The sequence below is a fragment of the Camelus bactrianus genome, chromosome 17 (genome assembly GCF_048773025.1).
Source record: "Camelus bactrianus isolate YW-2024 breed Bactrian camel chromosome 17, ASM4877302v1, whole genome shotgun sequence".
NCBI classification, from domain to species: Eukaryota; Metazoa; Chordata; class Mammalia; order Artiodactyla; family Camelidae; genus Camelus; species Camelus bactrianus.
The window spans coordinates 36,289,019-36,304,787 of record NC_133555.1 but is presented as its reverse complement, the minus strand read 5'-3'; the positions used below and the strand labels follow the sequence as shown (position 1 = coordinate 36,304,787).

Genomic DNA, 15,769 nt, shown 5'->3' with positions numbered 1-15,769 from the left:
TTTTGCCATGTGACTTGCACTGTGCCCTACAGGAGGGACACCCTCACCCCATCCACAGGTGGCTCAGTCAATAGAAAGTGAGCAGAACTGACATCTGCTTCATCCAAGCAGAGTGTTAAAGTTGTTGGGTGGAGCCTCTAGCTCTCCCTTCTCAGCCACAGGAAGACCTATCCCAGACCACAACCCCTTCGGGCCAGATGCCCCAGTGAGTAAACGAGAAGACACAAAGAACAGAGTCAGGGCCCCAGCCACACAGCAGACACATGTCACAGGAGCAAGAGGTCCACATTTGCTATTTTAAGCCACTGGGCTGTGGGGCTTGTTTGCTAAGAAGCATAAAAGTTAACTAATACATGTGGCATATAGTGACCTCATAAATAAAATTTGGAAACGTGTCCATTTGTTTTTCCATCATGGAATTCAATGTGACAAACACTTCTAAGGATCTATTGTGTGCCAGACTGGGGCGGGTACACAAGGAAGGATATGTTAATCCCTGTGCCCTTGGATCTCCAAGTCCAGGGACTGCTAAAGGGGAGGAGTGGGAGAGAAGGGACTATTAATAATCACATTGGACTGTTCAGAGCACAGAAATAGAGGTGTATGTGAAATTTTTTGAGCTCCCCAAGGAACCGAAGGAAAGTCCTGCATCACAGTAATAACAGCTACAGTGAGATTTTATTGTCACCAAAGTAACTGCCACTTAAAAGTTGACAACTATCTCCATTTCTAGAAGTGGAAACCTCAAGTATCCTTTATTCCAAGGAGAACTTTTGAGTGGGCTGTTTGAGTTAAGCAGATGTAAGGAAAGATGATCATTCCAGGGCATAGGTATCTTAAGATTTTCAGTGGAGCTGGGGGTTTGTCCACCCCATACCATCCTCCTTAATCTGTGGCAGCTGGGGCAGTTTGAGCATTTTTCAGAGAGGCCCTGCAGCCTCCTGGGAGTGAGCCATCAAGACTCCATCTTTCCACTTTCGCTTTTCCTCATGATTAAAATTTCCCTGACAAATTGAAATGGCCTCAGGTGAGATTAGCCAGCAGCAAAGGCCACCAAGGGTCACCCAGAGGAAACTCACCATGAGAGAAGAGGCACCTGGGCTGGTGAGCTGACCTCCATAAAGCAGCCCATGAATTTAGTGGAGGGCTGGCCCTGGATATGGTGAGTGACTGAGGTTGGAAATTTCTCCAGATGCCACTACTAAAGCACCATGCTTATAACTTGATGTCCTTGAGACATCCTTGCTGCCTCACTGCCACACCCTGTGTCTCCACCATCACCTGTTTCCAATCTCCTCTTCTTAGTTCAGCTGGTTTGCTGCCCAGTGGATCCCCCACCCAAGAATGAGATGCTGGCCCTCCTTTTTGCAAGCCCCCATTACTCACATGATTCTTTCAGAGGCCCCTCCTTTGGCTTTGGGGAGAAGAAACCCATCCTCCTTCCCATCAATCCCACCCACTTCTACAACCTCTTCCTGCCCAAACTTGTTTCCTTATACAGAGGGGTTGAGAGGGGTTGTCATGGTGACTGGGGGCACAGGGCTGATTCTGTCAGTCTTAGTAAGCCCTGGAGGAGGTGTATGATCCCAGGTGTCAGTGGTTTTTTGAAGAACTGCAGGGTACTTAACACCTCTTTGCCCTCAGCCTCAGGCCATAGTTACCAGTTCTGGGGCAACAGAAAAAGTCCTACATAATATCCTGTTATTATGCAGAGAGCTGAACACAGAGCTGCAGGTGTGACCTGACCCACTGACAATCACAGCAGGTCTAGTATATACTTTAATCAGTACATTAGACTTCTGTTACTGCACATAGGGTGGCATTAGCCCCATGTTTAGGCACTGATCTGAAAGAAATTCCCAAAATGCATAGAGCAGACTTCCCAGTCGAGTTAAGGGGTTTATACCAAGTGTGGACATAGCTAATAAAGTGATGAGGTGGACAGCCTGTAAGTCTCTACTTGGTTAGAAGATTTGCACTGGGCATGGGGAACATGGTACATGGGCTGAGGAAAGGGGTCATACTGGCAAGTGTCTAATGGACAGACCCAGCAAGAGTAGAGAGGACAGCATGAAGGCCTCCCAGATCTGCTCACCATGAAAGGTGTCTGGAGCGGAAGGTGAAGGGGCTCCGGGAGTCACTGGACTTCAACATCACTGCTGAGGCACACAGGTGGCAAAACGTGACAGTGGCAGGGAGGAGAAATTCTTCCTATTTCTTTGAGGACCATGGGGATTCTCTGGCTCTCCTGGTGAAGGTGGCTTTGGGGACACTGGGAGCTTCCTCCATGGTGGAGATATCAGAGCACTTACAGCAACACTTAAAACATGCTGTCTATGTTAGTGAACCATGGAAAGGGCTCAACCAACTAATAGCAAAGTTCTGTCACATAGTTACGGCATTCTGTTGCACAGAAGAAGCCAGACAGAAAGAGAATAGCATCTGTGATTCCATTTATATGAAGTTAAAGAAGAGGCACATCTAATCCATGCATAGAAGTCAGAGTGGCCCTTTCCTCTGGGTGGGGTGCAAGGGCGCCTTCTGGGGTGATAGGGCTAACTCCCTATCCTCTGGATCTGGATGGTGGTTGTATGGGTGTATGTGTATCAAAACTTCACCAAGCTCTACACCTAGGATTAGTAAACTCTGCTGCATGCAAGTTGTACCCCAATAAAAATAATAATCGAAGAGCTGCATTTATAAAGAATTTTTAATAAGGACCCCATAAATAATTTATGAGGACATGCCTATACTATTATCTTTGGCAAAAAAAAAAAAGAGTAGCAAACAGAACTAGCATATGTTTGAGAACAACTAATCAAAAAGTATGCATGGTAAAAGGTCTGGACTGAAACACATCCTCTTTTGAGATTGTGACAATATGTCTAATTTTTTTCCTACTTCCTATTTTTCTGTTTTTCCTAACTTCGTACAAGCATGTACTGGTTTTAGAATTAGACATTTGTTTTAAAAACTAAAAGATTAATTCACTAATTTTACAGCCCATCTCAATGCTAATTGGCCCAGAGTTGGTGTGAGTCCCTGTATGTTCACATGAGCTGCTATGTGGCAGGGTTTCAGCTCACTGTGCTCAAGCAGTTAGCCTTTTGAACCCAAGGAGAAGACTCAATCGTCCTCCCCATCCTGAGGATGATACTCTGAGTTGTGGTCCAGACATGGCACAGGCAAGGAGAGAGAAGCAGCTCTTAGAACTTGAGTGCAATGACTAGAAGTGAAGCAGCTGCTGAAAGGCTGGCCAGCACCCCACAAGGAGGGCTGGCATGAGACACCATCCAATATGGGCACTGAGCCTAGAGTGGCAAACCAGTCAAAAGATCATCTCTCATGGGGAGTCTGAATGCTGTATATATCAGAACCAGAGCCCTGCAAACTGGGAAACTAGGAGGGCCAAAGGAAAAAGAGAAGCAGAGACCACAAAACTAAGACACAGGGTAATAATAAACCACTGGTTTGTCGTTGCTGTTGTATCCAGATCAATGTTTCATTGATTAAATGCTGAAGACATTGCCATGGGTCCTCATTCCCTTGTGCATCCTTAGGATGAATGCCTATCCTGAGAGGTGACCTGAACATACCCATAAAAGGGGGTCATGCACCCTGCTAAGCTGTGCTTCCTTGTTTCAGCCTGGGAATCGTCACCCTATATTGCCCAAATGTGTATTTTACCCATGTACCAACTTGGACCAATACACCACAGACCAAGTTGGCCATGAAGTCATTTTGTATATAAGTGGGGTGCTCCCTTGGGACCCCCAGGTCTAGCACATTATTTGACAAATGGGGAAATGGAAGAACAGAGAAGGGAAGTATCTTGTCAAGGGCACACAGCGAGTCAGCAGCACAGTCTGAGTGACTACGAGCCTGCTCCACTACTCCACGCTGCCCTCTGGGGGTGAGCATCCCTCAAATCCTCAGCCTCCCTGATAACAGACCCATAGAATACGGGGCAAAGCCCCAGCTCGGTGCGGTGAAGTACATACCAACCACTGCCACACCCAGAAATGTAACGTTTGTCCAGCAGTATCTGAGAGTTCTACTGAGTGTATCATCAGTGAACACAAGGCTTCTCTTCAATGAGCCAAATCTATATTTATGTTACCTATTTCCTGTGAAATTTTATACTTACTTACTTGTTACTCATTTTATACTCTTTTCATACTCTTCCTCAAGCATACTTTTTTTTGTCACTGCTTAACTAGCCCACAGATGGCAGGGACCCACAAAAGGCTCTATACTGGTTCTGTCATTTGATCTTGACCACCGATCCGTTGAGTAGTTTTGTGTTGGGGGGGTTGCCCACATTTTACAGATAAGGAAACTAAGGCCTGGAGAGTTTCAGTAACTTGTTCAAATCAAGTAGTAAAGAATGAAGCTAGGGGTTAAATTCAACCACATGTCTACAGAGTCCAGTTCTCAAACACACACAGGATGAACTTGAACATCCTCCTCATGATTCACTGTCCTGGTTGTCATTACCAGTTGCTTTTCTGACTTTCCCTAGCAGACATCCCCCCACCCCTCCTCAAAGCACCAGCCATCAGCTTCTTCTCTCTCAGCTTCTAGTTTGATGATACTAATCTACTCAAGACAAGGACCCCAGGGAACCAATTTTGTTAGAATTTTGTATAACAAATCTCTCTAAGAAAGGATCCTGAATGAGGAATTAAGGATCTGATGTTTATTAAGTGTATGTGATGTGTTAATTCTGGACACAGATGACTCATGTAATCCTCCCAATCAACCCATGAAGCAACTACAGTTATTCAGCCCATCCCACAGATGAGAAAGCTGAGAGCAGGGCCAGGCAATCTGACTGCAGGAGTCACTGGCTCAGCCCTATGTTTGGCGACTTCCATAGATCTGGGGTCTCCTCCAATCACTTCTTATTCTGTGGTGTAGGAAACAGAAGCCCCCAGAGGGTGCTCTTGGGGCACAGGGCTGGCTTTGCACTGTGTTCTCAGTTCTGTTGTCGACAATTGAGGTTGTTTGTTTTTTTTTTAACATTTTTTATTGATTTATAATCATTTTACAATGTTGTGTTAAATTCCAGTATACAGCACAATTTTTCAGTTATACATGAACATATATATATTCATTGTCACATTTTTTTCTCTGTGAGCTACCATAAGATCTTGTGTGTATTTCCCTGTGCTATACAGTATAATCTTGTTTATCTATTCTACAATTTTGAAATCCCGTCTATCCCTTCCCACCCTCCACCCCCTTGGCAACCACAAGTTTGTATTATATGTCTATGAGTCTATTTCTGTTTTGTATTTATGCTTTTGTTTTTGTTTTTTAGATTCCACATATGAGCGCTCTCATATGGTATTTTTCTTTCTCTTTCTGGCTTACTTCACTTAGAATGACATTCTTCAGGAGCATCCATGTTGCTGCAAATGGTGTTATGTTGCCAGTTTTTATGGCTGAGTAGTATTTCTGGCTAAAGAAGACGTGGTATATTTATACAAGACAATTGAGGTTTTTAGATAAGTAACCAACCACCATGAAAGCTTGGTATGACTGCACACAGTATTGTCATAGAATCCTGAACTTGACCCTGTTCTGCCATTGGTTGTCTGTTTGACGTTGAAAAATTCGCACAGAAATTCCAGATAGACTGCGTCCTTGGGGTGAAGGACTCTGCTGCCTATATCCCTGGCAAGGTACAGGCACTCACAAATGCCTGCTAGTTTGTGGAGGGCTGCAAAATGCTGAATAGGGAGAGTGAAAATTCTCAGTGACATGCCCCTAGGATACTTGATCCAGAGAAAGATGAGCAACGTGTTTAGCTCACAGGTGAACCTCTAATTAAAAACCCTTAAGCAACCAGTTATTTTAGTTTGCAGAGGGAAATAGTATTTGGGTGGTAAGCATATGTGTGTGAGTTGTGGCAGGCAAAGGGGGTGGGAAGAGAGCAGACAAAGGGGAACACGGGGTTAATGTGAGGGGTTCTCTTCCCTTTAAAGCTGGTTTCAGATGGCTTTCATGAAAGACAAACTGTAAGGGAATCAGAATTTCTCACGCTGTTAGCCTCCCCATCAATAAGCCCTGCAGTCTTGTACAAATCATCTGCATCTTGGACAGCAGTTTCTTTCAAGAAAGTGAGGGCTTTTGACTAGATGGAAATGAATGTTCACTGAGTTCTAAAACCATTCAATTCTTTCTGTTTTCTAACAGACTGTGTAGTGGAATAAGCTGACAACCAGAAAGAAATTGTGTAATCAGGGAAGCCCATGAATAAACTTTCAGAGTAGACATCTATTTTCTGGTCTATTTTAAGCTCAATTTTGTCTTTTTTTTTTTTTTAAAGGGCTGCTCTCTGATGGTTTTTTGCCCTGCAAAATACTTATTCATTAAAACCCCGCCCCTGTCTCAGAAGAAGCTGTGCATTTCCTACTTTTATGCTGTCTATATGCTTGATTTGCGCAGCTCAGCTGGTCAGAGGAGCTGAGACATCCGTTCCCCTACAAGAATCTCTCCCGGTAAGTCAGCTCTCAGCTACTTTGCCTATTACTTAGCTCAGCTTGTGTGATGAGCAAAAGCCTTTACAGGAAACCATAAGAGACATTAGAAAAACACCAGGTGCTCACTGAAGTATCTTAAACTGTATTTTTGAAGATAAGGAAAAAGTTAGAATTTAGAATGAGTTTCAGACTGTGATAACATCAGAGATAAAAAACACGATTATGAATGAAAGATTTTAAAGGGAGCCATATTACTTTAAAAAAAAATCCTTGTCTTTCAAAAGAAAGATCTTCAGAGAGATGATGATTATTGGCCAAAACACTGACAGAGATTATCTTCTGGTAAGGAGAACTAAAACCTCCTCAGTGGGATGCCCTCCGAACATGCACCCAACCAGAAGTTGTGTCAGTCTCGTTCTTTTCTTTTTTCCTTTTTTTTCCAAGAAAAGAGGGAAGCTTGAAAATTGTCTGAATCAATATCAAATTACAAATATTAAATCAAGTTTCACAGCACACTTAGTGTAAGGATTCTTTTTCTGGCTCAGGATTTAAAGATGAGATTTTCCATGTGCTTCTCTCAGCTGCCTCGTCTGAGGTACTGGGAGCTTGAGACTCATAAGGATTAATTAGAGAAAATTCTCAATCAAGCAATGGAACTTAAGCAGACCAGACAAGTCAGTGAGTTGTGGCGAGACTGAGCTAACCCAGGATGTATGATAGTAGATGAAACACTGTCCAACTGGCCACTTCTTGTGTATGTATAGGAGCTCTTAATCCTACCAACTCAGAAACTAGAAACACAAACTGCAGAGAAAATGTGAGAATGGCAGTCTGGATTTTACAATTGGCTGCTGGCTCCTATGACCTTCTCGGGGGATTTGGGCATCAGCCTGTTTCATTCTGACTACACCAAGGCACCAGGCTGATGGTCCCACTTTTCGTTCTTTTACCAAGGAGTGAAAGACGGGATGCCATAGCAGATAAGCATGCAGGCTGCCTGCGTTCAAAATCAGTTGCTTCCTAGCTGTATGTCTTTGGGAAAGCTACTCATCCTCTCTGTGCTTTGAGGTCCTTATTTGCAAAATGGGGACAATAACATGACCTGCCTCATTGGGTCATCTTGAGGATTAACTGAATGAACGGAAGTGAAGCTCAGAACAGTGCTTGGCAGGCGGAGTGCCCTTGGAAACTGCCCGTTATTTCCAGCACGCTTGTGATGATGCTCTGTGTAAGCTAACTCCAGCTTCAGAACAGACTGTAAGACAGTGTCAGACGGCACCTGACATGGTTTCTGGGCATTGTTATCATAGCTTCATTCACTCCACGTGGCTACACAACACCAGATTTTACTTGGTGAGATGATCTGGTGACCAGAGAAGCTAGCAGCAAACCATCCCTTACCACAAAAGTTCACCATTTGACCAAAAAAGGAAATTCAGTTAAATGTAGAAATCTATGTATCAGTTTTTAAAACCTACTGATGTCTAAGATGGTTTATATTCATGGTGGACTGATAAGTACATTCTAGGACTTTATTAAAAGTCTCTTTCTCTTTATTCACAGGGTGGAGCAAAATGGATTATCAAACATCAAGTCCCTTCTATGACATTGATTATGGGATATCAGAGCCCTGCCAAAAAATTGACGTGAGAGAAATTGCAGCCCAGCTCCTGCCCCCACTCTACTCGCTGGTGTTCATCTTTGGTTTTGTGGGCAACTTGCTGGTCGTCCTCATCCTGATAAACTGCAAAAAGCTGAAGAGCATGACTGACATCTACCTGCTCAACCTGGCCGTCTCTGACCTGATTTTCCTCCTCACCATCCCATTCTGGGCTCACTATGCTGCTGACCAGTGGGTCTTTGGGAATGCGATGTGTAAATTTTTCACAGGGCTGTATCACATTGGTTATTTTGGCGGAATCTTCTTCATCATCCTCTTGACAATTGATAGGTACTTGGCTATCGTCCATGCTGTGTTTGCTTTAAAAGCCAGGACGGTCACGTTTGGAGTGGTGACAAGTGGGGTCACCTGGGTGGTGGCTGTGTTTGCCTCTCTACCAGGAATCATCTTCACCAAATCCCAAAAAGAGGGCTATCGCTATACATGCAGCCCCCATTTTCCATCCAGTCAGTATCATTTCTGGAAGAATTTCCAAACATTAAAGATGGTCATCTTGGGCCTGGTCCTGCCACTGCTTGTCATGGTCATCTGCTACTCAGGAATCCTTAAAACCCTGCTTCGGTGTCGCAACGAGAAGAAGAGGCACAAGGCCATGAGGCTCATCTTCGCCATCATGATCGTCTACTTTCTCTTTTGGGCTCCCTACAACATCGTCCTCCTCCTGAGCACCTTTCAGGAATCCTTTGGCCTGAATAACTGCAGTGGCTCTAATAGACTGGACCAAGCCATGCAGGTGACAGAGACCCTGGGGATGACACACTGCTGCATCAACCCCATCATCTATGCCTTCGTCGGGGAGAAGTTCAGAAAGTACCTGTTAGGGTTCTTCCGAAAGCACATCGCCAGACGCTTCTGCAAAAGCTGTCCCATCTTCCAGGGAGAGGCTCCAGAGCGAGCGAGCTCCGTTTATACACGATCCACTGGGGAGCAGGAAATCTCTGTTGGCTTGTGACCTGACTTGGTTTTCATGTGCAGACTAAGGGTGGGAGCAATTCGTCTAAAGAGGAACTCACTGTCACAGAGGGCCTGAGTTTCATCCATCAATTTGGCATCTGCTCTAAGAGTATTAGGTATTTTAAGCCCACCAATTCTAGAAAGCCAAATCAGAACATGTTGATGAGATGGCAACCTTCTCACCTCCCCTCCACATACATAGGCTTATTGGCAAACTCTCCCTTCACTGCAAAAGTCCAATTAAAAATAAATCTTCAGGGAATTGTTAATTCCTGAATTTGGAGTTTGGTTACCTGAATGGGAATAACAAAATCAATTGAGAAAAGTATTGTATTATTTCCTTACAACCTGGATGTTTCTGTTTAAGGGAACATCTAGGTTACGAATGTGCTTAAAATAGGTTCTTCTCTTGCCGTGAGGAGAAAAAACATGCCTAAGATCAGTTAAGAAATGACACCTTCTGTGTGGGATCTCCCCTCCAAGGTGTGGTTCTGCAGATGTTCACACCAGCAGAGAGCCCTGTGGCCTGGCGAGAGCTGGGAAGGCTTCTTCACAAAGAAACGATTTGAGGTGGATCGACCATTGGTGGAGAGGGAAGCTGAGCTCCAGGCTGCAGGCACTGCACGGGCAAAGCCTGGCTGTGGGGAGATGTGCAGCTGGTTGTGGCAGCCCTTGGGGAGGAAGAACAAGGCTGGAATGTGAGGAACCTGGACAACACTGCTCATCAAAGTCTCATAGCTGAGCAGGGAGCCCTGGCCAGTGTTGCAGAAGGCTCCTTTCTTGGCCAAAGTATGATCTGCAAAGGTGAGCATTCAGGGGAAGGAGACCAGCAACAATCTGATTAGAGTGAGGAGGCTTCACTTAAATACCAGGGATGGGAAGGAGGGGTGCAGTTTCACAGCATTTAAGAAGAAAGTCAGCAGGACTTGGGGCAGATTTGGCTTGGTGGTGAGGGGCAGAGGAGTCAGAGAGAACCCTTAGATTTCAGGCGAGCATCGGAGAGACATCAAGCATGGAAGAAGGAAAAAGGTTTAAGTCAAAACAGAGTTGGTGGAAGAGGAAGGGTCCAGTTTTGTGAGTTGAACACAGCCCTACGCAGACAGACCCTGGGCTGTCCATTATTGACTGCTCCTGCCCCAAAGCAGTCTTTCCCATCCCAGTTCAAATAATGAGGCATCTCCAGGTGGCTTTGAAACACTAAATTTATGAATGCATGAGCCTGAGGTCCAGGAACACTCTTACGTCAGATATGAGATCCAGGTGGAGACTGATTACATAGTTAATGAAAATCCAGAGTTTTATAAGCATTGAGTAAAGAGGCCCCAAAGAGCTGAAGGAAGCCTGAATGACTGTTATTCTGCCTGCCTGGGATGCACCACAATTTAAGTACAGTCTTCTGGATTTAACTATCAATAGGCAAAGGAAAGAACAACACATTCATTTGGAAACAGGCTGCCTCAAGCTTTATAAGCCACAAAAAGTACAATTTACCAACCTACACATTTCGGGCTGAGTGTGGGGTTTTAGATACACCTTCCAGATGCCATCTCCAAACAAGTCGTGCCCAAACACTAAGGGACTTACTCATTTCAAGGGGAGAATTACGACTTTTTTTTTTTTTTTTGCAGTTTCTACTTATTTTGTACATGCCTAAGATTGTTTTGAATTTTTTGAATTTTGAATTTAGAAAGATTAGGTGGAAAAACATACAGGAGTGAGAATCCCTCAGAAGATCAAGGTATCAGAATAACAAGAGGTACTATGGATTTTTCTCCAGTTCTAAAATATGAAACTTGAGGGCTGTGGCTGTCAACTCGGAGTGACTGGAAGGGCCTTTTCTTTTTCTCCTAAGGTTGTTAAGAGTGCATACAAGACATATGACCCTTGCCTCTGGGTCAATTCAAACATTCTGGTATCTTTGTGTGTGTGTGTATATGTGTAAACATACATATAGATACATATATATGACATTCATATGCATATAGAAACTTACAAATTGCTTGGAAGAAAATAGGTATCTAATAAAAATCCTATGAAATAACTGATTGTATTCTTGTTCTTTCAGCCAAGTGTACATTTAGAAAATACCACATAAAACTGTGAGAGCATTTTGTAAGCAGTTGTTTTGGAAAATTTCACACACACACACACACACACACACACATATATTGAGGATTATTTTTCCTTCTGAGTATTTTAAAAAGTTGACCCTCTCCCTGGGTCAAATTGCCAGAATAATTTGTTTTTAAAGATGCTACCTCCCAGAGTAGGGATTCTGAGCAACTGACCCTGAAAACTTTTACATTTCAAACTTAATTCTACTACTCAAGCAAAAGAATGTGTTTTTAAAAAAGAAAATCAATGTATGATTAAGGATATGCCAGCTGCCTATGTTTGAAAATGAAGAAGGCATATAATGTCATAACCTGGTCATTTATCTGTTTTATTTAAGTCTTCTGCTGCAGACACATGATGCAAGAGGAGGAGATTGGTTGCTACAAAGGTTGCTTTTCTTTCATTTAAAATCTGTCCCCAAGACTAGGCTGTAATTGTAGTGATGACAACAGTGCCTGTGTGGCCTGCTGTGCACCTGTCTCTTATCCTCAAAGAGGACAGGTGCTCCAGGTGGAGGTGAAGGAGCAGGGCATATTCACGGTCTGGAGCACACTGGTTCCCCCTGACCCCACTGCAATCTCCCCTTCCACAGCGGACTCTAGCACCTGCCACCGTCCTACTTAGAGGTCCTGCTTGGTGAAACAAGCAGCAGATAAGGACAATTGGAACTGGCCCTTAGGACAGCCTCTCCCTAGCAATACCTGGAGGACTGCCTTCCATCATAAAGGTTGAAAGGAGGCATGAACCGAGGAAGAGCAGGAGGGGCTGGGGTGAGAGCAGAAGGAAGGGTCAGGGAGAAGGAAGTCCTGCCCCATGTGATGAGGCAGCTGCCACAGGGAGGCTGGAAGGTGTCAGTTTTTACAGCTGATATACAAGCACTGCTTATCCGCGTTCCTTCTGAATAAATTAATCTAATGTTAACATGAAGAAAAAGCTACTCACCGTGTCTGCAGCCTTTCTGGGGTGTATCTCTGTCACCCCCTATGTGCATTCCTCACTCCTCATTTGCCTGGATCCCCCGTGCCCCTCGCTCGCAGGCCCCTCCACCACCCACTTCTTCTCTGCCTACCCCTTAGACCGACAAAAACATAATGAGTGTGAACTCATGATGACCTGCAGGTTCTGACTCCATTCACTGCCTCAACCCAGAGGCCCTCATCAAGGAGGAGATTATGTATGTGCCATGGAGAAAGTCAAAGGAAAGGTCAACATCCTTAGCAGGGAGGTATATTCATAAATCAGAATTCTGTTGACATTTGTATTCCAAGGGTTCTTAGTGAAAGCAGCACTGACTGAACTAAAACTCATTGGCATTTCCTGTGATTATATTTTCAAATCATGTATTATCTATCTGGGAGGACAGATTCCCCAGTATGAACATCAAGGGTTCAAGTGTTAACCCTTCTCATGAAGGCATCAGACTTAGCAAACAGCCACCATGGAGGTGAGAAGTGAGATGTGAGCCAGAGAACAAGTCCTGAGCGTCCTAAGTGCCCACGCTCATAGTCTCCTAATATATCCACTGCCTACAGAGCGTGTGGAGAGCGGCCATAACTCTCAGGGGTGAGGGTGGACAGAAGAGGCAAAAAGAGGCATTTCTATAGTTCCTTTGTAACTAAATAAAATTTCCTATAAAATTCTTGCTTGTATTTTTCCAAAACACAGTCAAACTTTAATATGTTAGGTTATATGTGTCACAATTGTGCTAAATTTTTAATTTTTCTTACTTCTCATAAGCATTTTTACAAGTCTAAGTTATATTTGTTTCCATATTTTTACTACTTTGAGAATAAGTACTGTGTAACTGTGATTCTGTCATGTTTCAGCAACTTATTTTTGTTTCTTTTTCTTAAAGTGGTAACTATTTTTTTAAAGTACATGCTTTAATGTTTTACAAGCTTAATTCAATGGGAAGAGGCTCGAAGCCATTAAGAACCTTAGGCTGTACTGCCCCCTTGTGGCCACTTTTTAGCAAACCAACCAGGGCAGCCAGCAGCCTGCCTTGACCATAGAGCTTGTAGACAGGGGGCATTTTTGCACTTGACTGTTCAACGTTTATCTCTGCTGGCACTACTCCCGTGTGGACAAGAAGTATTTCCACAGCAGTTCAGGGTGGACAATGCCCAACTCACTCTCGTTGTTTCGTAGAATAAGAGGAACATCAATGGAGGCCACAAAGGAACATCAGTTGGCTGGGGCCAATCTCTGTAGATCTATGAACTCACGACCTTGCAACAAGATCAGAAGATGTTTTGTGACAAAGTATTTTTCAAAGTCCATAAAACGCCACAAGCCCCTCCCGCATATCCCTTCATATATCCAACAATGGTTGCAGGTACCAAGTGTTTGAAGCAATCAAATACGATTGAGGTAGGTGGGTTTCTTTTTCATTTACAGTCACCTTTCTCCATCACTGTTATCACATCACATAATTTGAAACTGAAAATTTTGTTGAGGCTCTGTCAGTTCAACCCACTCACTTTAAAGACAAAGAGCACAGCCCACCCCAATCCCCGAGATCCTGATGTAACAGGTCTAGGGTGGGCCAGAGCACCGGCATGCTGTCTGTCAATCACACGTGGGGTATCCCCATCGCACCTGGGCAGATAGCGACCAGCTATTGGGTGGGGCAGGTGGGAGTAGTTCTAACTCCCTTCATGTTGGCATCATGTTCATGAGAGTTGGGTCTGGAATTCATGGGGACCATGCTCGTGGCTCCAGCTTAATCCTGACTACACAATGGGTCACCTGGGGAATGTTACAAATAGGGACACAAGTCCCACCCCCAAGGATTCTGATTTGATTAGCCTGCATGCAGCCTGCGGTTTTGACCTTCAAAAGTTCCCCATGTGATTCTAAGTGTAACCAAGTTTGAAAACCACTGCTTACAGCCTATGAAACTGAAAGCAGGATGAAGAGACGGCTGCCATCAGAGGAAGATGCTACCTGTCCTGGAAGCAGTGGCACTCAGGCCTGGGACACTATGGACTCAGCTCCTCTATTTTCAAGAACATTAACTCTTGTCTTCCACCAAGTTGGTTTTTAAAGCAAATGAATCTAGCCTTAATTCGCAGTATAAAAATATCTGTATTCAAGGTTCCAAATATTTCACTTTCATTTCTGGTTTTGAATTATGTTTTGACCTGCCGATTCCAAGTGAACAGTAAATAAAAGTGGGATGTCTGGCGCATATGCTGAGCTTGGCAGCTTCAAATTCAAGAGAGAACAAGTCTCTCATGTACAAAAGGTCTGTTGGAGATGTTCTGCAAGAGAACATAGATTTTGCTTCTGTTGGTAAAAAAAACTTCTCCCCCAACTGTTTCCTTGTCCCTCCAGTGAACCGCATCTTTAACCATGTCCAGTAAGGCATTACCCCTGAAGAACTGAATAGCTGTGAGGACCCCTGTCAACGCTGGGTAAGGCAGTGATAATTCTGCAGAGAAATCAACATTTTTAAAATAGCAATAGATCACATTTAGTCTAAAATTCCTCTACTTATGTTTATTTCCACTAGCTACTACTCTTCAAATATCCCTTTAAGAAAATTATGTTTTTCTAACATAGTCAAATCAGGGCTCTTGATTGATTGGTTAACTCACTCCTTCAGGGTACAAAGGAGGGCCTGGTAGATGAAAAAGCAGGTGTTTAAAAATCAGGCTGATTTGAGTTCTAGCCTTAAGGCTGTGTGAGCTTGGGGAAGGGACTTAAAGACTCTGGGTCTCAGATTCCTTTCCTGTAATTTGGGGTACCAGTGAATTATGCTGGGATATAGTGTCTAGACCAGCACTGTCCAGTAGGATTTTCTGTAATGATGGAAATGCTCTGTATCTGCATTGTGTAGTACAGTGGCCACCAGAATAGTGCACAATGTGACTAATATGACTGTGGAACTAGGCTTATAATTTTATTTAATTTTAATCAATTTAATTTTAATATGGCTATTGATTATATTAATGAACAATTCAAGTCTGATATACAACAGATACGCCATAAATGAGTGTAACTTGGACTCTAGCATCAGGGATTCCTATGTTTAAATTCCTAGGCAAGTTACTTAATGTTTTTAAGCCTCTGTTGCCTCATCTGTAATACGGGGTAATAATAATACCTCATAGATTTGTCCAGAGGATTAAATGAGAAATTGCATGTTAAGGGCTAAATGCAGTACCTGGCACGGAGAAAGAAGGTCTTGTAACTGTTAGCTCCTTTCCTAATAATGACTGATTGCTCTTTGGATTACACCCCCGCTCCTTCAAAGAATGCTCTTCAACATGGCGGGCTACCCTGCTCACTTTCTGCAGGGGCATGGAAGCATTTCCACGTGAGGGCTCTTTGGGTGTGAAATCAAACATTATGGATTTAAAGAGATAGATGGACAGGGCCTCCCAACTTTATGGTTGTGTTCAATCCATTTGACTTAAGGAGTTCCTTTGGAAAGCCTATCATGGGAATTAACCTGATACCGTAATTCTCGTTGGATGCAGACTCTATAGCTCAAAGCAAAACGGGAGATTGGTGGGGGCGGGGGTGG

At 43.7% G+C, this 15,769-nt stretch overlaps 1 protein-coding gene across 1 annotated transcript; it reads left to right on the top strand.

Moving 5' to 3' along the window:
- Positions 1-6,222: 6,222 nt before the first annotated feature.
- Positions 6,223-12,369, top strand: LOC105078728 (C-C chemokine receptor type 5). The gene is made up of 2 exons (XM_010967349.3): positions 6,223-6,506; positions 8,052-12,369. Exon 2 carries the CDS (start codon positions 8,063-8,065, stop codon positions 9,119-9,121), a length of 1,059 nt encoding a protein of 352 aa, XP_010965651.1. The 5' UTR covers positions 6,223-6,506; positions 8,052-8,062; the 3' UTR covers positions 9,122-12,369.
- The last annotated feature ends 3,400 nt before the right edge of the window (positions 12,370-15,769 follow it).

Bases quoted from the DNA above. Each gene is read 5' to 3' on its own strand.
- LOC105078728 (XM_010967349.3), top strand. From the start codon at position 8,063: ATGGATTATCAAACATCAAGTCCCTTCTATGACATTGATTATGGGATA.